This window comes from Bufo bufo, chromosome 5 (genome assembly GCF_905171765.1).
Source record: "Bufo bufo chromosome 5, aBufBuf1.1, whole genome shotgun sequence".
NCBI lineage: Eukaryota > Metazoa > Chordata > Amphibia > Anura > Bufonidae > Bufo > Bufo bufo.
In genome coordinates, this window is record NC_053393.1 from 284,756,037 (window position 1) to 284,780,949 (window position 24,913).

The 24,913-nt window shown below is 44.9% G+C and overlaps 1 protein-coding gene across 3 annotated transcripts in view; it reads left to right on the plus strand.

Annotated features, from left to right (window-relative positions):
- MOCOS (molybdenum cofactor sulfurase) overlaps window positions 1-24,913 on the plus strand; it is a 1,795,153-nt gene that overhangs the window by 127,585 nt on the left and 1,642,655 nt on the right. For all 3 annotated transcript variants that reach the window (XM_040432351.1, XM_040432352.1, XM_040432353.1), the window contains exon 2: window positions 8,938-9,027. In XM_040432351.1, the coding sequence (XP_040288285.1) occupies window positions 8,938-9,027 (90 nt within the window). The remainder of the gene's footprint in view (window positions 1-8,937; window positions 9,028-24,913) is intronic.

A 24,913-nucleotide genomic window follows, 5' to 3' on the forward strand; every position in this document is an offset into this window, starting at 1 on the left:
CATCGCGCCATCACCGGCCTCTGATAGGCTGCCAGCACTAAGCCGGCAGCCTATCAGAGGAACAGGAGGGGACACACCTCTCCCTCCTCTGCCGCAGCACAGACAGGCATCTGTATTGCCGTCCTGAGGACGGCAATACAGATGACTATGGAGATGAGCGCTTCCGCAATGGAGGCGCTCATCTCCTGCTCTGCCCTGCCGCCGGCCGCGGCCGCCCCCACTTGTCACCAGGGCCGCAGCGCTGGGGTGCGGGGCCCGGGCACCCACTGCACCCCGTGTAGGATCGGCCCTGGTCGCCCCCCCGCTTGGCGCCTATGGCACTAGCCATGGCTGCCATAGCTTGGATACGCCACTGTGTCTATGAGGTAATCAAAGGTCCTTTCTTTCTACCAAGAGTGTTGCTGCAGCCTGCAGGAGAAGTTTGCCATAAATGTGGAGCTTTTTTTGTGAAAATTACATCAGGAAAAGGTAACAGGAACTGTTATTCTAATATACTGTAAGCTACTGTATAGTGGGGTGCTGTATAGTGTTGGGGGCTATACTGCTACTGTATACTGTGGGGTGCTGTATACTGTGGGGTGCTATACTGCTCTACTGTATACTGTGGGGTGCTGTATATTGTGGCGTGCTATACTGCTCTACTGTATACTGTGGGGTGCTGTATATTGTGGAGTGCTATACTGCTCTACTGTAGGGTGCTATATACTGTGGGGTGCTGTATACTGTGGGGTGCTGTACAGTGTGGGGTGCTATACTGCTCTACTGTATACTGTGGAGTGCTGTATATTGTGGAGTGCTATACTGCTCTACTGTATACTATGGGGTGCTGTATACTGTGTGGTGCTATACTGCTCTACTGTATACTGTGGGGTGCTATACTGCTCTACTGTATACTGTGGGGTTCTGTATACTGCATATTGTGGGGTGCTGTATACTGTATATTGTGGGGTGCTGTATACTGTGAGGTGCTGTATAGTCTATTGTTCTGTATACTGTAAAGTGTGGGGTGTGGTATATTGTGGGGTGCTATACTGCTCTACTGTATACTGAGGGGTGCTGTATATATTGTGGAGTGCTATACTGCTCTACTGTATACTGTGGGGTGTTGTATACTATAGGGTGCTATACTGCATACTGTGGGGTGCTGTATACTATAGGGTGTTATACTGCATACTGTGGGGTGCTGTATACTATAGGGTGCTATACTGCATACTGTGGGGTGCTAGGGTGCACTGCAACGCTAGGTTGAGCCGAGCCCCGGTCTCCTTCCTGAAGTGCAGAGCGGTGCCCACTTCCAGCCCTGAGCCCCACTTCCCAGAGCACTGATCCTGAGCCTGCTGGAGTCTTCAGAACTGTAAGTATTTACAGTAATTCAATGTACTCTATGAGGTGTGTGGATTTTTTGTGTGTGTGTGTGTGTGTGTGTTGTGGTGGAAGGCGTGATTGCATGCTAGGGTGAGGGAAGGCGGGATCCAGGGGGCCCAAGTAAATTCTTGCCCATGGTCCAATCAATATTAAAGACGGCCCTGTGTCTGACAAACTTTGTACAGTCTGGGCCCAGGTTCACAATAACCTGAGAAATTCCCAGGAGGTTCAAAAGAGAACCGCTAAGAGGAAGAGGGACTTAAGATTCCATCTAACAAATTTGTGCAGAATTTTATTGGTCTATATGAGATTTTAGAGGTTATCAATCTGGTCCAGTGGAGGTAGAATATGAGACACAATATATAAGGAAGAATTCTGGATTCCAGAAGGTCCATAATAAGTTAAAATATCTGATCCACTGGAAAGTCTATGGTCCTGAGGAGAGGTCATGTGTGTTAGCTGAAGAGGTTCATGCTGATTGGTTGGTTGAGAATCTCCATGAGTCACACCCTGACAAGCCTCTCCTAATAAGGGTCTGGTTGCCCCTCCTAAAGGAGGGGGAGGGTACTGTTACGGTTCCCCCAGCTGCTGCTGCCTCCATGCAGCAGCAGCATCCGGTTGCTTGGGGAACCAGGGCTGGAGGGTGGCCTATGCTGACATCGCAGCCCTGGACACTGAGAAAGTGCCACAGAGCTCCCGAACGTCCGGATATGCGGGCAGCAGCTCCACCTGGCATACTGACCCGTTGGCGGGAGCTGACTTCCTTTGGTATGGTTTCTGCAGATGCTGGTGAATTTCTTGTCCTCTGGCTGCCCCTACTTGTTCCTTGCATTATTGAAGACCCCCCTGTCTCTGGATTTGATACTGTGACTACGGTTTTTGCTTCTGGCGTTTTGGTATCTTATTGATCTCCTGGTACTTACTCTTTGGAGTGTTTGGGTTTTCTTGTTTGCCTTTGGCGCTACTTGTATATGTCCGACTAGCATTTGACCCTTTTTCCATACGATGACTCTTGCAGTGTTTTTTTTCCCCCTTGTTTGTGTGTAACCCTTCACATATTGCAGTATTATATTTGATAAAATCCAATTAGAAACCCCCTTATTTTTGGATATATAAAAGAATGTATAAGCAGCAATTTAAAGAATGGTAGCATTAGATCACAGATATTTGTAAAAAGACTGCAAACTTGTAGTATACCGACAGGGCCCAATAATGCTTACGGTTGTAATGTATGGGCTTGATCTACAGTATCTCACAAAAGTGAGTACACCCCTCACATTTTTGTAAATATGTTATTATATCTTTTCATGGGACAACACTGAAGATATGACACTTTGATACAATATAAAGTAGTCACTGTACAGCTTGTTTAATAGTGTAAATTTGATGTGCCTTCCAAATAATAACTCAACACACAGTACACCTCCTAAGTGAAAATGGCCAAAATGTTTCCAACGAGTATTTTGTGTGGCCACCATTATTTTCCAGCACTGCCTTAACTTTCTTGGGCATGGAGTTCACTAGAACTTCACAAGTTGCCACTGGAGACCTTTTCCATTGCTCCATGATGACATCACAGAGCTGATGGATGTTAGTGACCTTGCGCTCCTCCACCTTCCATTTGAGGATGCCCCACAGATGCTCAATATGGTTTAGGTCTGGAGACATGCTTAGCCAGTTGCCACCATCCCTTTTATGTGACTGGCCCATAGTGTTGACTCCTCACGCGGTTGCCACCCTGCCTATTCTGTGACTGGGCCACTGTACTGACTCCTCATGCTGTTGCCACCTCACCACTTTGTGACTAGGTCACTATGTTGACTCCTCATGCTATTGCCACCTCACCACTCTGTGACTGGGCCACTATGCTGACTCCTCATCCTTCTGCTACCCTCACCACTCTGACTGGGCCACTAGTGTTCCTGTTTGGCCTTGTTTTCATCACTGTTTATTTTACCCTCCTTCTGATCTGTTAGAAGGTCTGAAAAATGAAAAACACAACGGATCCTGCCGTTGTAGCATCCATATGGCATCTACGATAAGTATTTTGCATCAGGATTTGATCATGATTTGGAAGCCAAAAACAGGAGTGGGTCCAAAACACAGAATCCATGCAAATATTTCCATCACCTGTCATCTATATTGGACTCACTCCTGTTTTTGCCTTACCAATTATGGTGAATTATTGACCAAATACTGACCGTGTGAAGGCTAATGCGCAAAAGACAGAATTTGTTTTTTTGGGGGTTGTTCTTCTGACAGATCAGAAAAAGGGAAAAATAAACAGTGACGTCAACACAAACTTACTGCTGACACTCTCCCCATTCTGTCATGGGGCCACTACTTGTATCAGTGGCTAACAAAATAGCCAAAATGATCTATCAATCTATGTGGAAGCAGCAGATGGTGTTAAATGAGAATACTCTTTCCCACTATATTAAAATCTTGGGCCACTTGACGGGTAAGTACATTATACCTGGCACTAACATTGACCTGTAAGGCTGAGTTCACAATTCAGTTATTTGGTCAGTTAATTCGATCAGTTAGGCCCCTTTCACACGAGCGAGTATTCCTCGCGGGTGCGATGCGTGAGGTGAACGCATTGCACCCGCATTGATTACCGACCCATTCATTTCTATGGGGCTGTTCACATGAGCGGTGATTTTCATGCATCACTTGTGCATTGCATGAAAATCGCAGCATGCTCCTCTTTGTGCGTTTTTCACATAACGCAGGCCCCATAGAAATGAATGGGGTTGCGTGAAAATCACGCATGGTTGCTAGGAGACCATCGGGATGGAGACCCGATCATTATTATTTTCCCTTATAACATGGTTATAAGGGAAAATAATAGCATTCTGAATACAGAATGCATAGTAAAACATCGCTGGAGGGGTTAAAAATAAATAAAAAATAATTTAACTCACCTTAGTCCACTTGATCGCGTAGCCGGCATCTCTTCTGTCTTCATCTGATCTCTGTGCAGCAACAGGACCTTTGGTGACGTCATTCCGGTCATCACATGATCCATCACATGATCTTTTACCATCAGAATGCTATTATTTTCCCTTATAACCATGTTATAAGGGAAAATAATACAATCTACAGAACACTGATCCCAAGCCCGAACTTCTGTGAAGAAGTTCGGGTTTGGGTACCAAACACACGCGATTTTTCTCACGCGAGTGCAAAACGCATTACAATGTTTAGCACTCGTGCGGAAAAATCGCTGGTGTTCCCGCAACGAAACCGCACATTTTCCCGCAACGCCCGTGTGAAAGAGGCCTTACTGTATGGGGAGCCAAAATCAGCAGCCAATCCTACTCTCAAATAAGGTATAATAAAAAGATTTGTTCTGTGTTTTTGCCCATAACTGAGGAAATAGGTTAAGTGTTAACTGAGCCTAAGGGCTCATGCACATGAACTTATGTATTTTGCGGTCCGCTGAGTTCCTGGTGCTGCCACAGCCACAGCCACTTGAAGTTAAGTGTTTTCTTTACCTTTTGTATTTTGTTTGGGTTATTTTTTGTGTTGCATTTCCCTGTCATTTGTATTAAGGCCTGAGGGAGACTCCTGTTCGTCCTTCCTTTTGGATCAACAGGTTGTCTCAGTCCTGACTAATGTCAGGACTGAGACAACCTGTTCCTCCAAAAGGAAGGACGAACAGGAGTACCAGGGTCCTATAGAGTGAGTTAGGACACTAGGTATTTCGGTGTATGAACTCACCTACCTCTGGGGTCTGTTCATACTGGTAGTTAGTCAGGACTTTGTTTAGGGTTTTACTAGGAGGTGTCCATCTCCTTTCCCTAGTTATCAGGCCTTATTCCCTCACCCCTTTCTCTCCTATGTTCGGTGTGGTGTTTATCTCCTACACCCGAACGTGACATTATAAACCACCAAAACCGTATTTATTTATTTTTTGCTTGTTTCAGTACAGCCATGGATCCTATTGCTGCACTGGCCGAACAGCTGCAGAGGCTGTCTTTGGAGGTAGCTGACCTCCACACGACAGTCCCGCAGATCCAGAGACCACAGGCTGCTGGTCCTGGTGGTGGTTACCAGGCCTGTCTCAACACTAAAGTTGCCCCCCCGGACAAATTTGTTTAGGGAGGCATGCAAATTGTATTTTTAGGCTACAACCACACTCATCTGGGGATGAGATTCAGAGAGCTGGTGTGGTTATTTCGTTGCTTAACGCGGACGATCAGTCATGGGCTTTTTCTATGTTGACGTGATTGCAGTCTCTCTGGTCGGTGGATGCATTTTTCAAAGCTCTGGGTTTCATCTATGATGACTTGTATTGGAACTCCCTGGCAGAGACCAAGCTACGTGGCCTTCGTCAGGGAGAGCGTTCTGCTGAGATTTATTGCTCTGAGTTTAGGAGGTGGGCCACGGGTACTGAGTGGAACAATCTGGTTCTCCGTAGCCAATTTTTGTCAGGGATTATCAGAGAGGCTGAAGGACAAAAGGGACATTTTATCGATGTAGGTCCATGCATTCAGTGTAAAAAAAAAAGGGGACGTCTAATTCCCATCTGACTCTTGGAGGGGTGAGAGGAGAGTCAGAGAACATGCATTTGTCTTTGACTGGTAGCACCCAATTTCTCCTGACTGCCAAGGTGGCTCTAGAATCCAAGACTGTGGGGATTGAGGTGTTTATCGACAGTGGGGCAGGGGTGAACCTGATTTATGCTCAGATCGGCCGTATGCACGGGTTGTCTCCAAATGCATTAGAGAAAAACACTTCCATTTTTGCTATTTATTCTGCACCTCTAACTCAGAAGTGTTTATCTCAGATGGTGCATGACATCCGATTAAGAGTGGGTGACTTTCATCAGGAATTCATCTCGTGTTTTGTGTTGGAGGGTCTCCCTGCTCTATTGGTTTTGGGTTTACCGTGGTTAAACAAGCACAATCCAACCATTCATTGGCAAGCTAGATACATTTTAGATTGGGGTGAATATTGCATTGACAATAATGACAAAAAGAAAGCATTTAAATCACTAAAACAGGAGGGTAATGAGGAAGCGTTGTCGAATTATCTTCTATATAAAATTAATCTTCATATAAAAGAGAGGATCCTAAGAAAAGAAAATATAAAATGATCGGATCCTCTAGGCTGACATATCACCTCTAAGTTCTTTGATAAGGAATCTTAATTTGTTTTGTGCAATCAGTGAAACAATGGACAGATATTTACGTAAAAATATATGAAATAATTTTTATAAATGAGTAAAACCCAATATAAAACAGACATAAGATGAATGGATAGACAATGTGACACAGTACCAACAAACCACCACTAGATGGTGGTGTAACCCAGTATTATTTTCTCACCAGCACAAAATTATTAGAAAACCAATGAAATATACAAACCGGATTCCAAAAAAGTTGGGACACTAAACAAATTGTGAATAAAAACTGAATGCAATGATGTGGAGATGGCAAATGTCAATATTTTATTTGTAATAGAACGTAGATGACAGATCAAACGTTTAATCCGAGTAAATTTATCATTTTAAAAGGAAATATACGTTGATTCCAATTTTCACGGTGTCAACAAATCCCCAAAAAGTTGGGACAAGTAGCAATAAGAGGCTGGAAAAAGTAAATTTGAGCATAACGAAGAGCTGGAAGACCAATTAACACTAATTAGGTCAATTGGCAACATGATTGGGTATAAAAAGAGCTTCTCAGAGTGGCAGTGTCTCTCAGAAGCCAAGATGGGTAGAGGATCACCAATTCCCACAATGTTGCGCAGAAAGATAGTGGAGCAATATCAGAAAGGTGTTACCCAGCGAAAAATTGCAAAGACTTTGCATCTATCATCATCAACTGTGCATAACATCATCCGAAGATTCAGAGAATGTGGAACAATCTCTGTGCGTAAGGGTCAAGGCCGTAAAACCATACTGGATGCCCGTGATCTCCGGGCCCTTAAACGACACTGCACCACAAACAGGAATGCTACTGTAAAGGAAATCACAGAATGGGCTCAGGAATACTTCCAGAAACCATTGTCAGTGAACACAATCCACCGTGCCATCCGCCGTTGCCAGCTGAAACTCTACAGTGCAAAGAAGAAGCCATTTCTAAGCAAGATCCACAAGCTCAGGCGTTTTCACTGGGCCAGGGATCATTTAAAATGGAGTGTGGCAAAATGGAAGACTGTTCTGTGGTCAGACGAGTCACGATTCGAAGTTCTTTTTGGAAATCTGGGACACCATGTCATCCGGACCAAAGAGGACAAGGACAACCCAAGTTGTTATCAACGCTCAGTTCAGAAGCCTGCATCTCTGATGGTATGGGGTTGCATGAGTGCGTGTGGCATGGGCAGCTTGCATGTCTGGAAAGGCACCATCAATGCAGAAAAATATATTCAGGTTCTAGAACAACATATGCTCCCATCCAGACGTCATCTCTTTCAGGGAAGACCCTGCATTTTTCAACAAGATAATGCCAGACCACATTCTGCATCAATCACAACATCATGGCTGCGTAGGAGAAGGTTCGGGTACTGAAATGGCCAGTCTGCAGTCTAGATCTTTCACCTATAGAGAACATTTGGCGCATCATAAAGAGGAAGGTGCAACAAGACAAGTGACTTCTTATAGAAGCCCAGAGTTAGTGATCCATTAACAAGTTAAATGTATACAGCTGTGCTAGCTATATTATGATTGAATACTAGGGGTATTTAAGGAGTGTTTGGACTCCTTGTAGTTATCCCCGTGAGAAAGCAATGCAAAATACTTGTTGGGGAATAAGTGTGTGCTGTATTTGGGTCTGTATTCTCATGTTTTATGTGGAATATACTTTTGTATCATTTTTGTACTATTTATTCATGCATAGTCTACTTCCCCATGCTAAATGTATGACGCTCACCTGATTATGGCATCCATTTTGTGGATTGTGTGTCCTACTAGTTATATGTATTTTAATTAATATTGTATCAATATTGATTTACGATTTTTTTAAAGTTGGCGTCACTGTGCTATTTTGGCCCACTTTCTCCAGGCACAATGGGGAAGTTCCACAGATCAATGAGAGAAGTGCCCAGTATGCAGGTGTTTTCGAAAGAGGTCCACCATTTAATAAAAAATAAGCACTAGACGTAATCCATGTGAACATATATGAACACATTGGCCCAGATTTACTAATGTGTCTGCTCTTAGAATCTGACTAAAACGTGGCGTGACGCAATTTGGTGCATCTAGGGTGTCTACAACATTCTCCATCTTGCTTAAAAAGGGTCAGGACTTAGCAAGCAGGAGCTGGAGGTTTGTGGGAAAGGGGTGTGGCCAGATACATAGCATATTTTGCCAAAATTGCACCACAATTCTGGAATAAAATTCTGTCTCGAAGCAAACCAACCAATAAGGATATTGAGAAAGACAAAACTTTGTTGCCCTACACCACTTTTATCATCCAACCTTAGTTACTGTGATAAATCGGGTGCAAGTGTTGACATCTTGTTTAAGTTTACACCATCTTTAAGTTTAGTAAATTTCCTCAGTGGCCTTAGCACATGATATCCAAGTCAAGGTGTTTAAAATATTTTTGTCTTCTTTTTCAGATGTGACTTACCTTGATCACATTGGTACAACATTATTTCCTGAAAGTCTTCTTCAAACATTCATGGCTGATTTGTCAACACATGTATATGGTGAGGATAAGTATTTCCTTTTTTCAATAGTATCACAACACTGTAATTATTTGTTAAATCAGTTTCCATTACTGCGATGCCACACCTCACAGCTGTGAGTTTTGGATGTGGCAAAAACTGCATAAAAAAGCATGCCATTTTTGCAACATATTTGCGTTTATGCTTCATTTTCTTCTAGCAAAGGAAAACACCCAGCAGAGTTTAATTCCATTAACCCCTTCCCAACACATGACATACTACTACGTCATGAAAGTCGGTGACTTACCGCATCTTGATGTAATAGTACGTCATGGATAACTCTGGTCACCGCGTTGCATCGCACGGTGACCAGAGTGAGCTGGCTGCACTAATCGGCAGTCAGCCATGTTAGATGAAGGAGAACCGAAGTTGTTCCTCGTCCCTGCAGCTGCGATTGCTGCAATTGGCTGGCTAGTGGAGACCGGCCCATCGCAGCGATGGCAATGTATGCAGCAGGGGGGCTTGGCTAGAGGTGGGAGGAGCTGATGACATCAGTGTATGTCATCTACTAGGTCAGGGAGGAGACACCATACACAGGTGTCCCTTTCCAGCACTGCGATTGGCTGGAGCTACCTATGGCAGCTCTATACTACTATTAGCGAATCTGTGGTGCTGCTGGTGGCTGGGGCGGAGGTGATTGGGGTTGATTACATCAGCCCATGTCACCTCGAGGTCAGGGAGGGGACATCAGGCAATGATGTCGCCTCCCAGCGCTGCAATTGGCTGGAACAACGCTCCAGCCAATGGCAGCGCTATGTAGCCATTGGTGCCTCTCTACAGGCAGCCATTCTAGCTTGGTGACTGCTTGCATAGAGGACCTGTGCCCTCTGTGCTGCTCGTTGTCGGCTGGGACTTGTGGATCAGTGCTTTCCATTCAGTGCTTTTCAGAAGAAGAACAAGAAGAACATCTGGAACAGCTGTAGTGGTCTTTGGCTCATCTGCAGCTGTTTCAGATCCCCTGTCCCCCCCCTCACCCCCCTCTCTGTCCATATTTTGTTTGTTTTTTGGCTTTTTTGGGCTTTTCCAGCTCTGCACCACTTTTTCTGTGTGCAAGCTGTGACTGGCGAGTGCTTATCAGAATCAGAATCAGATTTATTCGCCAAACATGACACAATCGATCGTGCCCGGAATTGGGTTAGGCACAGGTACAGGCATAGTACTAGTGGTTGACAAGAGTCGGTGGGGAACACAGGGGGGGGAGGAAGGTTCTGCGGTGGGCACAGCAGGGGCGAGGGGTTATAAGCGGGTGATGGGGCGTGGTGAGTTCAGCAGTCTGACGGCCGTTGGGAAGCAAGTGTTCAGCCTCCTCGATGTCCTTGCAGGGATGGCCGGATACCCGCGGCCGGACTTTAACCACCTCAGCCCCCAGTGCTTAAACACCCTGAAAGACCAGGCCACTTTTTACACTTCTGACCTACACTACTTTCACCGTTTATTGCTCGGTCATGCAACTTACCACCCAAATGAATTTTACCTCCTTTTCTTCTCACTAATAGAGCTTTCATTTGGTGGTATTTCATTGCTGCTGACATTTTTACTTTTTTTGTTATTAATCGAAATTTAACGATTTTTTTGCAAAAAAATGACATTTTTCACTTTCAGTTGTAAAATTTTGCAAAAAAAAACGACATCCATATAGAAATTTTGCTCTAAATTTATAGTTCTACATGTCTTTGATAAAAAAAAAATGTTTGGGTAAAAAAAAAATGGTTTGGGTAAAAGTTATAGCGTTTACAAACTATGGTACAAAAATGTGAATTTCCGCTTTTTGAAGCAGCTCTGACTTTCTGAGCACCTGTCATGTTTCCTGAGGTTCTACAATGCCCAGACAGTACAAACACCCCACAAATGACCCCATTTCTGAAAGTACACACCCTAAGGTATTCACTGATGGGCATATTGAGTTCATAGAACTTTTTATTTTTTGTCACAAGTTAGCGGAAAATGATGATTTTTTTTTTTTTTTTTTTTTTCCTTACAAAGTCTCATATTCCACTAACTTGTGACAAAAAATAAAAACTTCTATGAACTCACTATGCCCATCAGCGAATACCTTGGGGTCTCTTCTTTCCAAAATGGGGTCACTTGTGGGGTAGTTATACTGCCCTGGCATTCTAGGGGCCCAAATGTGTGGTAAGGAGTTTGAAATCAAATTCTGTAAAAAATGACCTGTGAAATCCGAAAGGTGCTCTTTGGAATATGGGCCCCTTTGCCCACCTAGGCTGCAAAAAAGTGTCACACATCTGGTATCTCCGTACTCAGGAGAAGGTGGGGAATGTGTTTTGGGGTGTCATTTTATATATACCCATGCTGGGTGAGAGAAATATCTTGGCAAAAGACAACTTTTCCCATTTTTTTATACAAAGTTGTCATTTGACCAAGATATTTATCTCACCCAGCATGGGTATATGTAAAAAGACACCCCAAAACACATTCCTCAACTTCTCCTGAGTACGGAGATACCAGATGTGTGACACTTTTTTGCAGCCTAGGTGGGCAAAGGGGCCCATATTCCAAAGAGCACCTTTCGGATTTCACTCCTCATTTTTTCCTGAATTTGATTTCAAACTCCTTACCACACATTTGGGCCCCTAGAATACCAGGGCAGTATAACTACCCCACAAGTGACCCCATTTTGGAAAGAAGACACCCCAAGGTATTCCGTGAGGGGCATGGCGAGTTCCTAGAATTTTTTATTTTTTGTCACAAGTTAGTGGAAAATGATGATTTTTTTTTTTTTTTTTTTTTTCATACAAAGTCTCATATTCCACAAACTTGTGACAAAAAATAAAAACTTCCATGAACTCACTATGCCCATCAGCGAATACCTTGGGGTCTCTTCTTTCCAAAATGGGGTCACTTGTGTGGTAGTTATACTGCCCTGGCATTCTAGGGGCCCAAATGTGTGGTAAGTAGGTAAATGACCTGTGAAATCCGAAAGGTGCTCTTTGGAATGTGGGCCCCTTTGCCCACCTAGGCTGCAAAAAAGTGTCACACATCTGGTATCCCCGTATTCAGGAGAAGTTGAGGAATGTGTTTTGGGGTGTCTTTTTACATATACCCATGCTGGGTGAGATAAATATCTTGGTCAAATGCCAACTTTGTATAAAAAAATGGGAAAAGTTGTCTTTTGCCAAGATATTTCTCTCACCCAGCATGGGTATATGTAAAATGACACCCCAAAACACATTCCCCAACTTCTCCCGATTACGGAGATACCAGATGTGTGACACTTTTTTGCAGCCGAGGTGGGCAAAGGGGCCCATATTCAAAAGAGCACCTTTCGGATTTCACAGGTCATTTTTTACAGAATTTGATTTCAAACTCCTTACCACACATTTGGGCCCCTAGAATGCCAGGGCAGTATAACTACCCCACAAGTGACCCCATTTTGGAAAGAAGAGACCCCAAGGTATTCGCTGATGGGCAAAGTGAGTTCATGGAAGTTTTTATTTTTTGTCACAAGTTAGTGGAATATGAGACTTTGTATGAAAAAAAAAAAAAAAAAAAAATAAGCATTTTCCACTAACTTGTGACAAAAAATAAAAAATTCTAGGAACTCGCCATGCCCCTCACAGAATACCTTGGGGTGTCTTCTTTCCAAAATGGGGTCACTTGTGGGGTAGTTATACTGCCCTGGCATTTTCCAGGGGCCCTAATGTGTGGTAAGTAGGTAAATGACCTGTGAAATCCTAAAGGTGCTCTTTGGAATATGGGCCCCTTTGCCCACCTAGGCTGCAAAAAAGTGTCACACATGTGGTATCGCCGTATTCAGGAGAAGTTGGGGAATGTGTTTTGGGGTGTCATTTTACATATACCCATGCTGGGTGAGAGAAATATCTTGGCAAAAGACAACTTTTCCCATTTTTTTATACAAAGTTGGCATTTGACCAAGATATTTCTCTCACCCAGCATGGGTATATGTAAAATGACACCCCAAAACACATTCCCCAACTTCTCCTGAGTACGGCGATACCAGATGTGTGACACTTTTTTGCAGCCTAGATGCGCAAAGGTGCCCAAATTCCTTTTAGGAGGGCATTTTTAGACATTTGGATACCAGACTTCTTCTCACGCTTTAGGGCCCCTAGAATGCCAGGGCAGTATAAATACCCCACATGTGACCCCATTTTGGAAAGAAGACACCCCAAGGTATTCAATGAGGGGCATGGCGAGTTCATAGAAATTTTTTTTTTTTGGCACAAGTTAGCGGAAATTGATATTTTTAATTTTTTTCTCACAAAGTCTCCCGTTCCGCTAACTTGGGACAAAAATTTCAATCTTTCATGGACTCAATATGCCCCTCACGGAATACCTGGGGGTGTCTTCTTTCCGAAATGGGGTCACATGTGGGGTATTTATACTGCCCTGGCATTCTAGGGGCCCTAAAGCGTGAGAAGAAGTCTGGAATATAAATGTCTAAAAAATTTTACGCATTTGGATTCCGTGAGGGGTATGGTGAGTTCATGTGAGATTTTATTTTTTGACACAAGTTAGTGGAATATGAGACTTTGTAAGAAAAAAAAAATAAAATTCTGCTAACTTGGGCCAAAAAAATATCTGAATGGAGCCTTACAGAGGGGTGCTAAATGACAGGGGGGTGATAAATGACAGGGGGGTGATCAATGACAGGGGGGTGATCAATGACAGGGGGGTGATCAATGACAGGGGGGTGATCAATGACAGGGGGGTGATCAGGGAGTCTATATGGGGTGATAACCACAGTCATTGATCACGCCCATGTAAGGCTTCATTCAGACGTCCGGATGCGTTTTGCGGATCCGATCCATCTATCAGTGCATCCGTAAAAATCATGCGGACATCTGAATGGAGCTTTACAGGGGGGTAATCAATGACAGGGGGGTGATCAGGGAGTCTATATGGGGTGATCACCACAGTCATTGATCATGCCCCTGTAAGGCTTCATTCAGACGTCCGGATGCGTTTTGCGGATCGGATCCATCTATCAGTGCATCCGTAAAAATCATGCGGACATCTGAATGGAGCTTTACAGGGGGGTAATCAATGACAGGGGGGTGATCAATGACAGGGGGGTGATCAGGGAGTCTATATGGGGTGATCACCACAGTCATTGATCATGCCCCTGTAAGGCTTCATTCAGACGTCCGGATGCGTTTTGCGGATCGGATCCATCTATCAGTGCATCCGTAAAAATCATGCGGACATCTGAATGGAGCTTTACAGGGGGGTAATCAATGACAGGGGGGTGATCACCACAGTCATTGATCATGCCCCTGTAAGGCTTCATTCAGACGACCGGATGCGTTTTGCGGATCCGATCCATGTATCAGTGCATCCGTAAAAATCATGCGGACATCTGAATGGAGCTTTACAGGGGGGTGATCAGGGAGTCTATATGGGGTGATAACCACAGTCATTGATCATGCCCCTGTAAGGCTTCATTCAGACGTCCGGATGCGTTTTGCGGATCCGATCCATCTATCAGTGCATCCGTAAAAATCATGCGGACATCTGAATGGAGCTTTACAGGGGGGTAATCAATGACAGGGGGGTAATCAATGACAGGGGGGTGATCAGGGAGTCTATATGGGGTGATCACCACAGTCATTGATCATGCCCCTGTAAGGCTTCATTCAGACGTCCGGATGCGTTTTGCGGATCCGATCCATCTATCAGTGCATCCGTAAAAATCATGCGGACATCTGAATGGAGCTTTACAGGGGGGTAATCAATGACAGGGGGGTGATCACCACAGTCATTGATCATGCCCCTGTAAGGCTTCATTCAGACGACCGGATGCGTTTTGCGGATCCGATCCATGTATCAGTGCATCCGTAAAAATCATGCGGACATCTGAATGGAGCTTTACAGGGGGGTAATCAATGACAGGGGGGTAATCAATGACAGGGGGGTGATCAGGGAGTCTATATGGGGTGATCACCACAGTCATTGATCATGCCCCTGTAAGGCTTCATTCAGACGTCCGGATGCGTTTTGCGGATCCGATCCATCTATCAGTGGATCCGTAAAAATCATGCGGACGTCTGAATGGAGCTTTACAGGGGGTTGATCAATGACAGGGGGGTAATCAATGACAGGGGGGTGATCAGGGAGTCTATATGGGGTGATCAGGGGTGATTAGGGGTGATCAGGGGCTAATAAGGGGTTAATAAGTGATGGGGGGGGGGTGTAGTGTAGTGTAGTGGTGCTTGGTGCTACTTTACTGAGCTACCTGTGTCCTCTGGTGGTCGATCCAAACAAAGGGGACCACCAGAGGACCAGGTAGCAGGTATATTAGACGCTGTTATCAAAACAGCGTCTAATATACCTGTTAGGGGTTAAAAAAAACACATCTCCAGCCTGCCAGCGAACGATCGCCGCTGGCAGGCTGGAGATCAACTCTCTTACCTTCCGTTCCTGTGAGCGCGCGCGCCTGTGTGCGCGCGTTCACAGGAAATCTCGCGTCTCGCGAGATGACGCGTATATGCGTGACTGTGCGCAGCGCTGCCACCTCCGGAACGCGATCCTGCGTTAGGCGGTCCGGAGGTGGTTAAACGTCTGAAGAGATGATGGCCCGGATGGGAGTGGTCATTGGATATTTTCAGAGCCCTGGAGCGCAGTCTGTCGGAGAAGATAGAGTCAAGGGGTGGTAGTGGCAGTCGGGTAGTTCTCTCCGCCGAGCTGATGACCCTTTGTAGTTTGCGCTTGTCACTGGCTGATGAGACGGCATACCAAACCAGGAGAGATGAGCACAGGACCGACTCGATGGTGCAGGAGTAGAAGGACTTCAGTAGGTCCTGTGCCATGCCGAACTTCTTCAGTTTTCAAAGGAAGAAGAGCCGCTGGTGAGCACCAGGCTCGGACTGGCCCACAGGGGTACAGGGGAATCCCTCGGTGGGCCCCTGAGCAAGGTGGGCCCCTAGTCTCCCACCCCCTGCACAAGTGGCACATAATACAGTAGACTTACTGCACTACATACATATATACAATGTACAGCACCTCAACCAGTCTATGTTCATATAAAAAACTTGTTAAAATATGTATTATATTTAAATGTATCCATACGGTGGGCCCCCAAAATAAATTTTACTGGTGGGCCCTAAGTTCCCCAGTCCGACACTGGTGAGCACTGTTTTTTTTTTGTGCCAGATATATATATCTATATATCTATATATATATATATATATATATAGATAGATATATATATATATATACACATACACCAACACTGCAAACAGTTATTTTGTTTTGCCTTCTGTGTGAATAAACACTGAATATATGTCAATTTTAGTTAGTACTAGTTTCGATTTTTTAACCCACACAATTACTGACTGCGTCTGCTCAGGTTTAGTGCCTTTTGTTTTTTTTTTAGCCTTTTTTTTCAAAATTTTTATCTTATTCTTTCACTTATCTTTTTCTCTTTTCTTTCTTTCTCTTTCTTTATCATACATTTTATTTAAATTAAATTCATTTCAAACCCCCTCACGTGTTAAATCACTACATACACCCCCCTGACACGTTTCACTTTACATACACCAATAAAAATAAAAATGTCCCATTCATCCCAGAGAATGTACTCCGCAGAAGAAGCATAAGCCATCCTTGCCTCTGAAACAAAGTCTGCAAGTGAGGGAGAATAGGATGCCACATTCCTCCACTCCTCTACACCTTCATCATCATCATCCGGTGATGAGGGACCCTCAAGGAGACGCCCCAGGAGAGATGAAGTAGCGCCCCCCCCCCCCCCTTAGTGATCCCCTATGGACCACACTGCCTGAGGATTATGAGCCCTAAATTCCAGAGTTTGTGGGAAACTCTGGAATTCAGATTGACTGCACGGGTTTCACAGAAATAGATTTTTTCAACATCTATTTCTCTGATGATCTCATAAATTTGATGGTGACCCAAACAAATTTGTAGCCCAGAAGTTTATTGCTCAAAACCCGACATCCTCATATGATAGACCCCTAGGTTGGAACCTTGTAAATGCAGCAGACATTATGAAGTTTCAGGGGCCGTTGCTGCAAATGGGCCTGGTAATAAGAAAAAAAAAATTAGACAATATTGGAGTTCAGTCGTCTTGTACCACACTTTAATTTACAATATGGCCATGTCCCGTACAAGATTTGAATCCATTTTGAAATTCCTACATTATAATGACAACGCACAGTGCCCCCCCCCCCCCAAAAAAAATGACCCACATTTTGACCGTCTATTCAAAATAAGACCCCTACTGGAGCACCTCGACTCCAAATTTACAGAGGTGTTCACCCCAGAAAAATAAATTAGCATAGACAAGTCCCTTGTACATTTTAAAGGAAGGGTTAAGTTTCGCCAGTACCTATCCAGCAAGCGGGCACGGTACGGAAAATAAATGTACAAGCTGTTCGAAATTACCTCCGGGTACACCTACAGGTTCCGGGTTTATGAGGGGAAAGATTCCCGGATAAAAACCCCTGAATGCCCCCCCCCCCCCCCCCCCCATCCTAGGAGTTACTAGCAAGTTTGTGTGGGACTTACTGCACCCACTGCTGGATAATGGTTATCACCTCTATGTAGATAAATATTACATTATATAGGACCAAACAAACTGACAGGCAAATCCCGCGAGACAACCATCACGTGGTACGATAGTCTCGAGCGAGGACGCCAAGCAGCGTGAGAAGAAGCCGGCGCAGTGTGGTGAGTAGCGGCAAGAGAAAGAAATTTTCCAGCTACCGGCCCCAACATTCCGGTGTACTAATATTAGTTGGAATTTTATACCTTCTCCTTGAATCGATATTACCATCCGGCCATAGTGCCAATTCCGGAATACCTTCTGTCCCAAATTGGGGAATTATTCCAAGGAGGACACAATTATATATGATAGAGTGATTGCTCTAAAGGATTTCCCTGCGGATCCAACTAGGAAATATATACATTTTGAGTCTTTTAAGGAACATCTCCAACACCACATTGATCAGAATATTGATCACCAACAGTGTGTATTTAACCTGCGGTTTTTATATTTATATTCCTACACATATTTTTTGTATTTTATTTTTAGTGATTGTATTTTTATGTCCTTTTATTGTGGATGTTATGCTGGTTTTAATTTAATGTTGAAATAAATTGCTACTTTTCAATGGAATCTCATATTTGAGTGCCAGCCTTACACTTTTTTAAAATATTACATTATACTCCAAAAAGGCAACAGTAAGGCTCTCTGCCATGAGAACATGCTGGCGGTTAAGTACAAGGACAAGAGGAATGTCCTTGTACTAATCACCATTCACACCAACACCAGTTCCCCTGCCCAAGTGCGAGGTACCACTACCCCTGTCAACAAGCCAGACTGCATCCTTGATTACAACAGACACATGGGAGGGGTTGATCTGTCCGATCAAGTGCTGTAGCCCTACAGTGCCATGCGTAAAACTAAGGTGTGGTACAAAAGACTGGCCGTACTGCAGGCCACACAGGAACTTTCCTTCAGTTTCAAGAGGGGGTAATCAAGGCCCTAATTTTCCAAAGTCAGGAAGGGGAGGGCCCGAGTACTTCAGAAGGTCATGGTGCCCGTGTTGTACCAGGACAACATTTCCTTGGTGAAGTGCCACAAACCGCAAAAAGGGGAAAGACCCAAAAAAGATGTCTGGTTTGTTACAAAAGGGGAATACGAACGGACACCATTTATCAGTGCGACATCTGCCCTGATAAACCCGGCCTCTGCATGAAGGAATTCTTCCGAACCTACCACTCATCCATGGATTTTTAATTTCATCCTTTATGCGTTTTGTAATATTTCCATATCTCTGATTTAGTCAACCTCACTTGCATACCCACTATACTGTGCTCATACACGTTAGCACAGTGTGTAATCTGACATGTAGCTAAACCTTTTGTCCTCTGAGAGAAAAGAGACTGTTCCACTTTAAGGTTCTCTTTATTGATAGTAGATTGACAGGAAAGGTGAAACTACAGAATAAAACAGTAGCATTTAGAACATAAATATCCATGGTACATGGCATAAGACACAGAATAATCTGCTATACATGCAGTACATGGGATAATACGATGATAGTAATGAGCTATGAAACAAGAAACATATATAAACTATGGTAAATGTCACAAGATAGTGCTCTTACCGACAATGCTTGAAAACAGGCTAAATAACAGATGATGGGGCAGGAAAACCAGTGAGAATGTTTGGCTCCTGAGACATAAGATGGTGGCTGCTTGCTGTACCAGCACAAGACTAGCAAGAACCAGGAACTACCCACAATACCCTGGGACTCCCATAATGCATAGAGAAAAACAGGCTGAATGAAATACATAAACTCATCAGTAGATGGTGTTGTTACCACACAATGTAATGCACATGAATTACAACAAAGGTAAAAATGCAATGTCAACTGATAAACACACAAACAACTGGATCTATATCTAGGGACAGAACACTCCCCGCTTGACGTCAACCGACGTCACTATTGTATTCGTTGGGTGTAAACAGTAGAACGAGTTCTCCTACTGGTCTGAGGAACAATTTGGTCTCTCCCTGTCTCCGTATTTTCAATTCTACTGTGCGTATAATTCCGTCCTTACTTGGGAATGTCTTAGTCACAAGACCTAACGGCCACTCGTTTCTTCGTGACTGGCAGTCTTTTATTAGGACTTCATCACCGGCCTGGAGGTTAGGCTTGCTGGTTTGCCACTTTCTCCTCGGTTGCAGAGTGGGAATGTATTGCTTTTTCCACTTATCCCAGAACGAGTTTGAGAGACTCTGTACTTGTCTCCAACGATTCCTGTAAAGATCTTTGGAATTAAATTCCCCCGGGTGGAGCACAAATTTGTTCAGTCTTTTGTGTAAGCAGTGTGGCGGGTGTGAGAACTGTTGGGTCATCAGGATCGCTAGAAATCGGAGTTAGCGGTCTGGCATTTATGATAGCCGATACTTCCGCCATGAAGGTAGTCAGGCTTTCATGAGTCAACTTTGAAGATACTTCTTGTAAGAAGATTGAGTCAAGGATTCTCTGTGCGATGCCTATCATCTTCTCCCAAGCACCTCCCATGTGTGAAGAGTGTGGTGGGTTGAAGGTCCAAGTGCATCCTCATTCACTGAGGTATCTTTCTATGTTGTTAACATCTAAGTTGGAAGAGAGTTATAGTTCTCTCGCTGCTCCGACAAAGTTTGTGCCTCGGTCAGAACGAATGTGTTTGACAGGTTCTCTAATGGCAATGAAACGTCGGAAAGCATTAATGAAACAGGAAGTATCCAAAGATTCAATTACTTCAATATGGACAGCTCTGATGGACAGACAGGTGAACATAAATCGCCCCCAACGTTTCCCGTGCGCACGGCCTCCCCTGGTTTGCCGGACAACAACAGGCCAAGGACCAAACACGTCTAGGCCAACATTAGTGAAGGGTGGATCCGTACTTAGTCGGTCATACGGGAGGTTTGCCATCTTCGGTGCCTGTGACATACCACGAAGTTTCCAACAGGTAACACATTTAAATATGAATCTGGATACACATCTTTTAGCTCCAACTATCCACAGTCCAGCCGCTCTTAGAGCTCCTTCAATGAACAGACGACCTTGGTGCTTTGTCTGTTCATGGTGATGTTGCACGAGCCGAGTGGCTATATAATGCTGTCCAGGAACTATCACAGGCTGTTTCTCTGTTAGGTCTACATTGGCTTCCATAAGGCATCCACCTACTCTTAAGAGCCCATCTTCGTCGATCACTGGGTCAAGTTTCCTTAAAACACTACCTTTGGGCACGGGTCTTTGGCTGACTACACAGTCGATTTCCGTTGCATAGGTTTCACGCTGTACAGCTTGGATGATTACATTTTTTGACCGCTCTAGATCGAGAGCTGTGTAGACACATTTACAATGATGCCAGCCTCTACAGATATTTTTATTTGCCGATGAGGTTGCTTTGTACGACTGAACAATGTGAGTTAGGCAAGTGATGGCACGGACAAGAGATCTACAAGTACAGAACCTACTGAATCTGTGGGATTTCAGGAGGTGGTCCAGAGTCTCCGTATGTAACACAGATACCTGAGGACGTATCTCAACATCAGTATGTGGGTCTACTAGTTCAAACATGGCACTTTCTGTTGTGTTGGGCATTGGCTTATACAAAAAGGTGGGGCCTGTAAACCAAATTGTTTCCTTGAGACGGTCAGCAGCGACGGATCTAGTTGCTTGGTCCGCAGGGTTAAGATGTGTAGGTACATATTTCCATTGTTCGGGAGAGGTAGATCTTCTGATCCTTAGATCTCTGTTGTTGACGTAGACATAGAAGCGTCTAGCTTCATTACAGATATATCCCAGTACTATCTTGCTATCTGTATAGAACTCAGAGTCTTTAATCTCTAGGTCCATTTCTACAGCGATGAGTTTGGCCAACTCCACCGCTAACACAGCGGCACATAGTTCCACGCGTGGTATTGTGTGTTCCTGGAGTGGCGTTAGTTTCGCTTTACTCATGACGAACCCTACATGGCAATGTCTGTTGGTATCTAATGTCTTCAAGTAAGTTACAGCCGCAATTACTTTGATTGAAGCTTCGCAGAAAACACAACGTTTTTGAGTCTCAACCTTGGTAGTTTGTACAGAAACATATGGACGAGCTATGTGAAGATCCGATAAGGCTGTAAGGGAATTCTTCCAGGCCATCCACGTGGTTCTAAACAGCTTTTATGTCCCAGAGTAGGCCAAGACTCCGTTGCATCGGAGGCGAGTCAAAGCCTAGATCTAGGTCCTTCAAGTCTTCAGAATGGTCCTGAGAAGGAAAGGCTTCCATCAATTTCTGGCTGTTAGAAGCGATCTTGTGTAGCCTCAGTTTAGACAGAGAGAACATCTCCTGGGTTCTTTTAAGGAGACTGATTGCGGTCTCATCTGAGGGCATTGATTTCAGACAGTCATCCACATAGAAGTCCTTCTCTACAAAGAGTCTGACATCCGCTTCATACTTTTCTTCTACTTTCTGAGCCGCGCGTCTTAATCCATAGATGGCGACTGCAGGAGGACTATTGCCGAAGATATGAACTTTCATACGATACTCTGTAACATCTTTAGAGGGAGCGTTGTCCTTGAACCATAGGAATGTCAAGAAATTTCTATGTTCTTTCTTAACTAGGAAGCAATGGAACATCTGTTGGATATCAGCCGTGAATGCAATGGAATCTCTGCGAAAACGGAGAAGCACTCCTATGAGCTTGTTGTTTAGATCCGGGCCTGACCTCAAAACGTTGTTCAATGATATGCCTTCATACTTGGCGCTTGAGTCAAACACCACTCTGATCTGACCTGGCTTCTTCGGGTGATACACCCCAAACATGGGCAGGTACCAGCGTTCTTCCGATTCTTGAAGTACAGGTGCTAGCTCTGCATGCCCGTTCCGGAATATCTTTTCCATGAAGGTAAAGAAGTGATCTCTCATCTCAGGTTTGCTTCGTAGGTTGTGCCTGAGAGAGACAAATCATTTGAAAACTTGCTCTCTATTGTTGGGTAAGCATTGTCTTTGATGCTTAAAGGGTAGAGGTGCAACCCAGCTTCTTGTTTCGTCCTGCACCATTCCCTGCTCCATAGGAAGAGTCTATCTTCGAATGACATCGCCATACGATTGTCCTCTTTAGTCTTGCGGAAGACTGTGGATCCCAGGTGGTCTTGATTGCCATCCCAGATGAAGTCATCGTAGGCAGGACCTGCAAGGGCACCTGATGATGAAGTGCTTTGAGGCAGTTCCTTAATGAAGAAGTGATTTTTGCATGGTTGGAGAAGAGATGGTTGTCCATTCTCAAGTGTACTGGTAAGCATGCTGTTGACAGTTGTTGGTTTGTGTACACCTCCCAAACAGACTTCTCCTACAATGACCCATCCTAGGTCAAGTCTCTGGGCGTATGGAGCGTTGTGAGGTCCATTTATCTGCTGTCTAACTTTGTGGACCTGTAGGATATCCCTCCCGAGGAGTAAGACTATCTGAGCTTCAGGATCAAGGTTCGGGATCAAGTGTCTTATACGCTTCAGGTGAGGCTGATGCGCTGCTACTTCTGGCGTGGGTATCTCGGACCTGTTGTCAGGAATCTGGTTACATTCTAGTATAGTTGGTCCTCCGATGTCAAAGCTATCAAAGAAGGCAGACTTTGCTAACGACTTGTTACTTTGATCGTCTAGAATTGCGTACACTTTGATGGCTTTGTCTCGGTCGTCTGCTGGGTAAACCCTCACTAGGGAGATTTTAGAGCAGGATCTGCCTCCTCTGAGGTCTCTGCAAACCTCTGTACATTTAGAAGTAGCTGCCAAAGTGTCAGTATTTCTGTCTTTTTGCTCCCCGCTATGCACTTCGGGTTTTGGGTGAAGCCCACGGTGGTGGCCCAGGGTGTAGAGCTGTGTTATGATCTGTTGTCACGGCTGAGGATGGGGAAAATCCTCAGCCATGTGATGCCAGAAGATGTAAGGCGGCTCGGCCAGAACGACAGTATTAGGGAGCAGGTCACCTCCTAAACGCATCCCTAACCTGACCCTGACTCCTAGCTACATGAGCCGACCTTGATGGTAGGAGGGCTCATGCACCGGAACCTTGAAGTCCCTGCTAGCCCTCAAGATGGCCCTAACCTAGGAGCAGGGTAAGACAGCCTGTTCCTTCTGGACGTGGAGGAACAGGGGTCTCACTGGCCAAGCTGCAAGGAATGGGGGAACACATACAACATACAGATATGACAGGGGAACTAAACAAGTTCCACACGTACCTGTCACAGCCACACTGACTGGAACCCATGCATGCACTACTCATGTCCACAGAACACAAAGGGACATAGCACACATAACACACAGGTTACCAGGAGATCCATAGTTGCACTAAACAGGAAACAAAGGGAAACATCATGCAAACATAACTTATACTTCACAGATAAACCTATGACCACAAGGGTGGCCCCCACTGGCAGATGATATACACAGGAGGCTGCTCCAGCTACACATGGCTGAAGCAACCCACTGAGACATGCCAAACACTGAGGCTTTATAGGCCTAAGAGGCCACACCCACACAGACACACCCAGTGTCTCACACACACAGAAAGGGAGTAAACCCTTCCAACACCAGGGAAGGGAAAACATCACTTAAAGGGGAAGTGTCCAAACGAAGATCACACTGTGGCTGTTGCCGCAGGCAACGACATGGGTGGCTAACATGTCCTGGGAGTCAGCCCGCAGGCCGGGACACTGCCACCACATGTACACATCCAACCAAACGTTGCCACGGGCAGCCACAGTGAAGGGAAGAGTCCTAGTGCACATACAACACAAAATACAGTGCACAACAGACAAACAAACACAACACCCAACATGAAGGTTGTTAGGTGCAACCGCATGCAATGCAGCAAGCTGCCCAGCACCGCTCAGGCTGCTCTGCTGAAACTAACACCATATAACTAGTTGCCCGCGGCAACCACAGGTGAGGCCACAAACCAGCGGCCCTCAGCTGTGATTGAAGACCAAAACGAAACCGCAGGCAACCGCATGCGGTTGAGGAGTCACGATCATAGCCGTGGCCGTGACATCTGTGCTGTCACATTCTGCACACTTTGCACTAACCTCACAGTCCCTGGCGAAGTGCGAAATGGAAGAGCAGCATTTAAAGCAGATGTTGTTCTCCTTGAGGAAGGTCTTGCGGTCTTCCAATGACTTTTCTCTGAAGGTTCTGCACTTAAGTAGGGAATGAGGCTTCCTGTGTAAGGGACACTGTCTGCTCGGGTCCTTGGGTTTGTCTCCTCTTTGATAGGAGCTGAACTCTTTATAGACTGAACGTGAAATCGATTTTGTGGACCTCCACGATTGCCCTACGAGGTTTACTGACTGAGGCAGTGGCACATGACATCATGAAATCAAAGC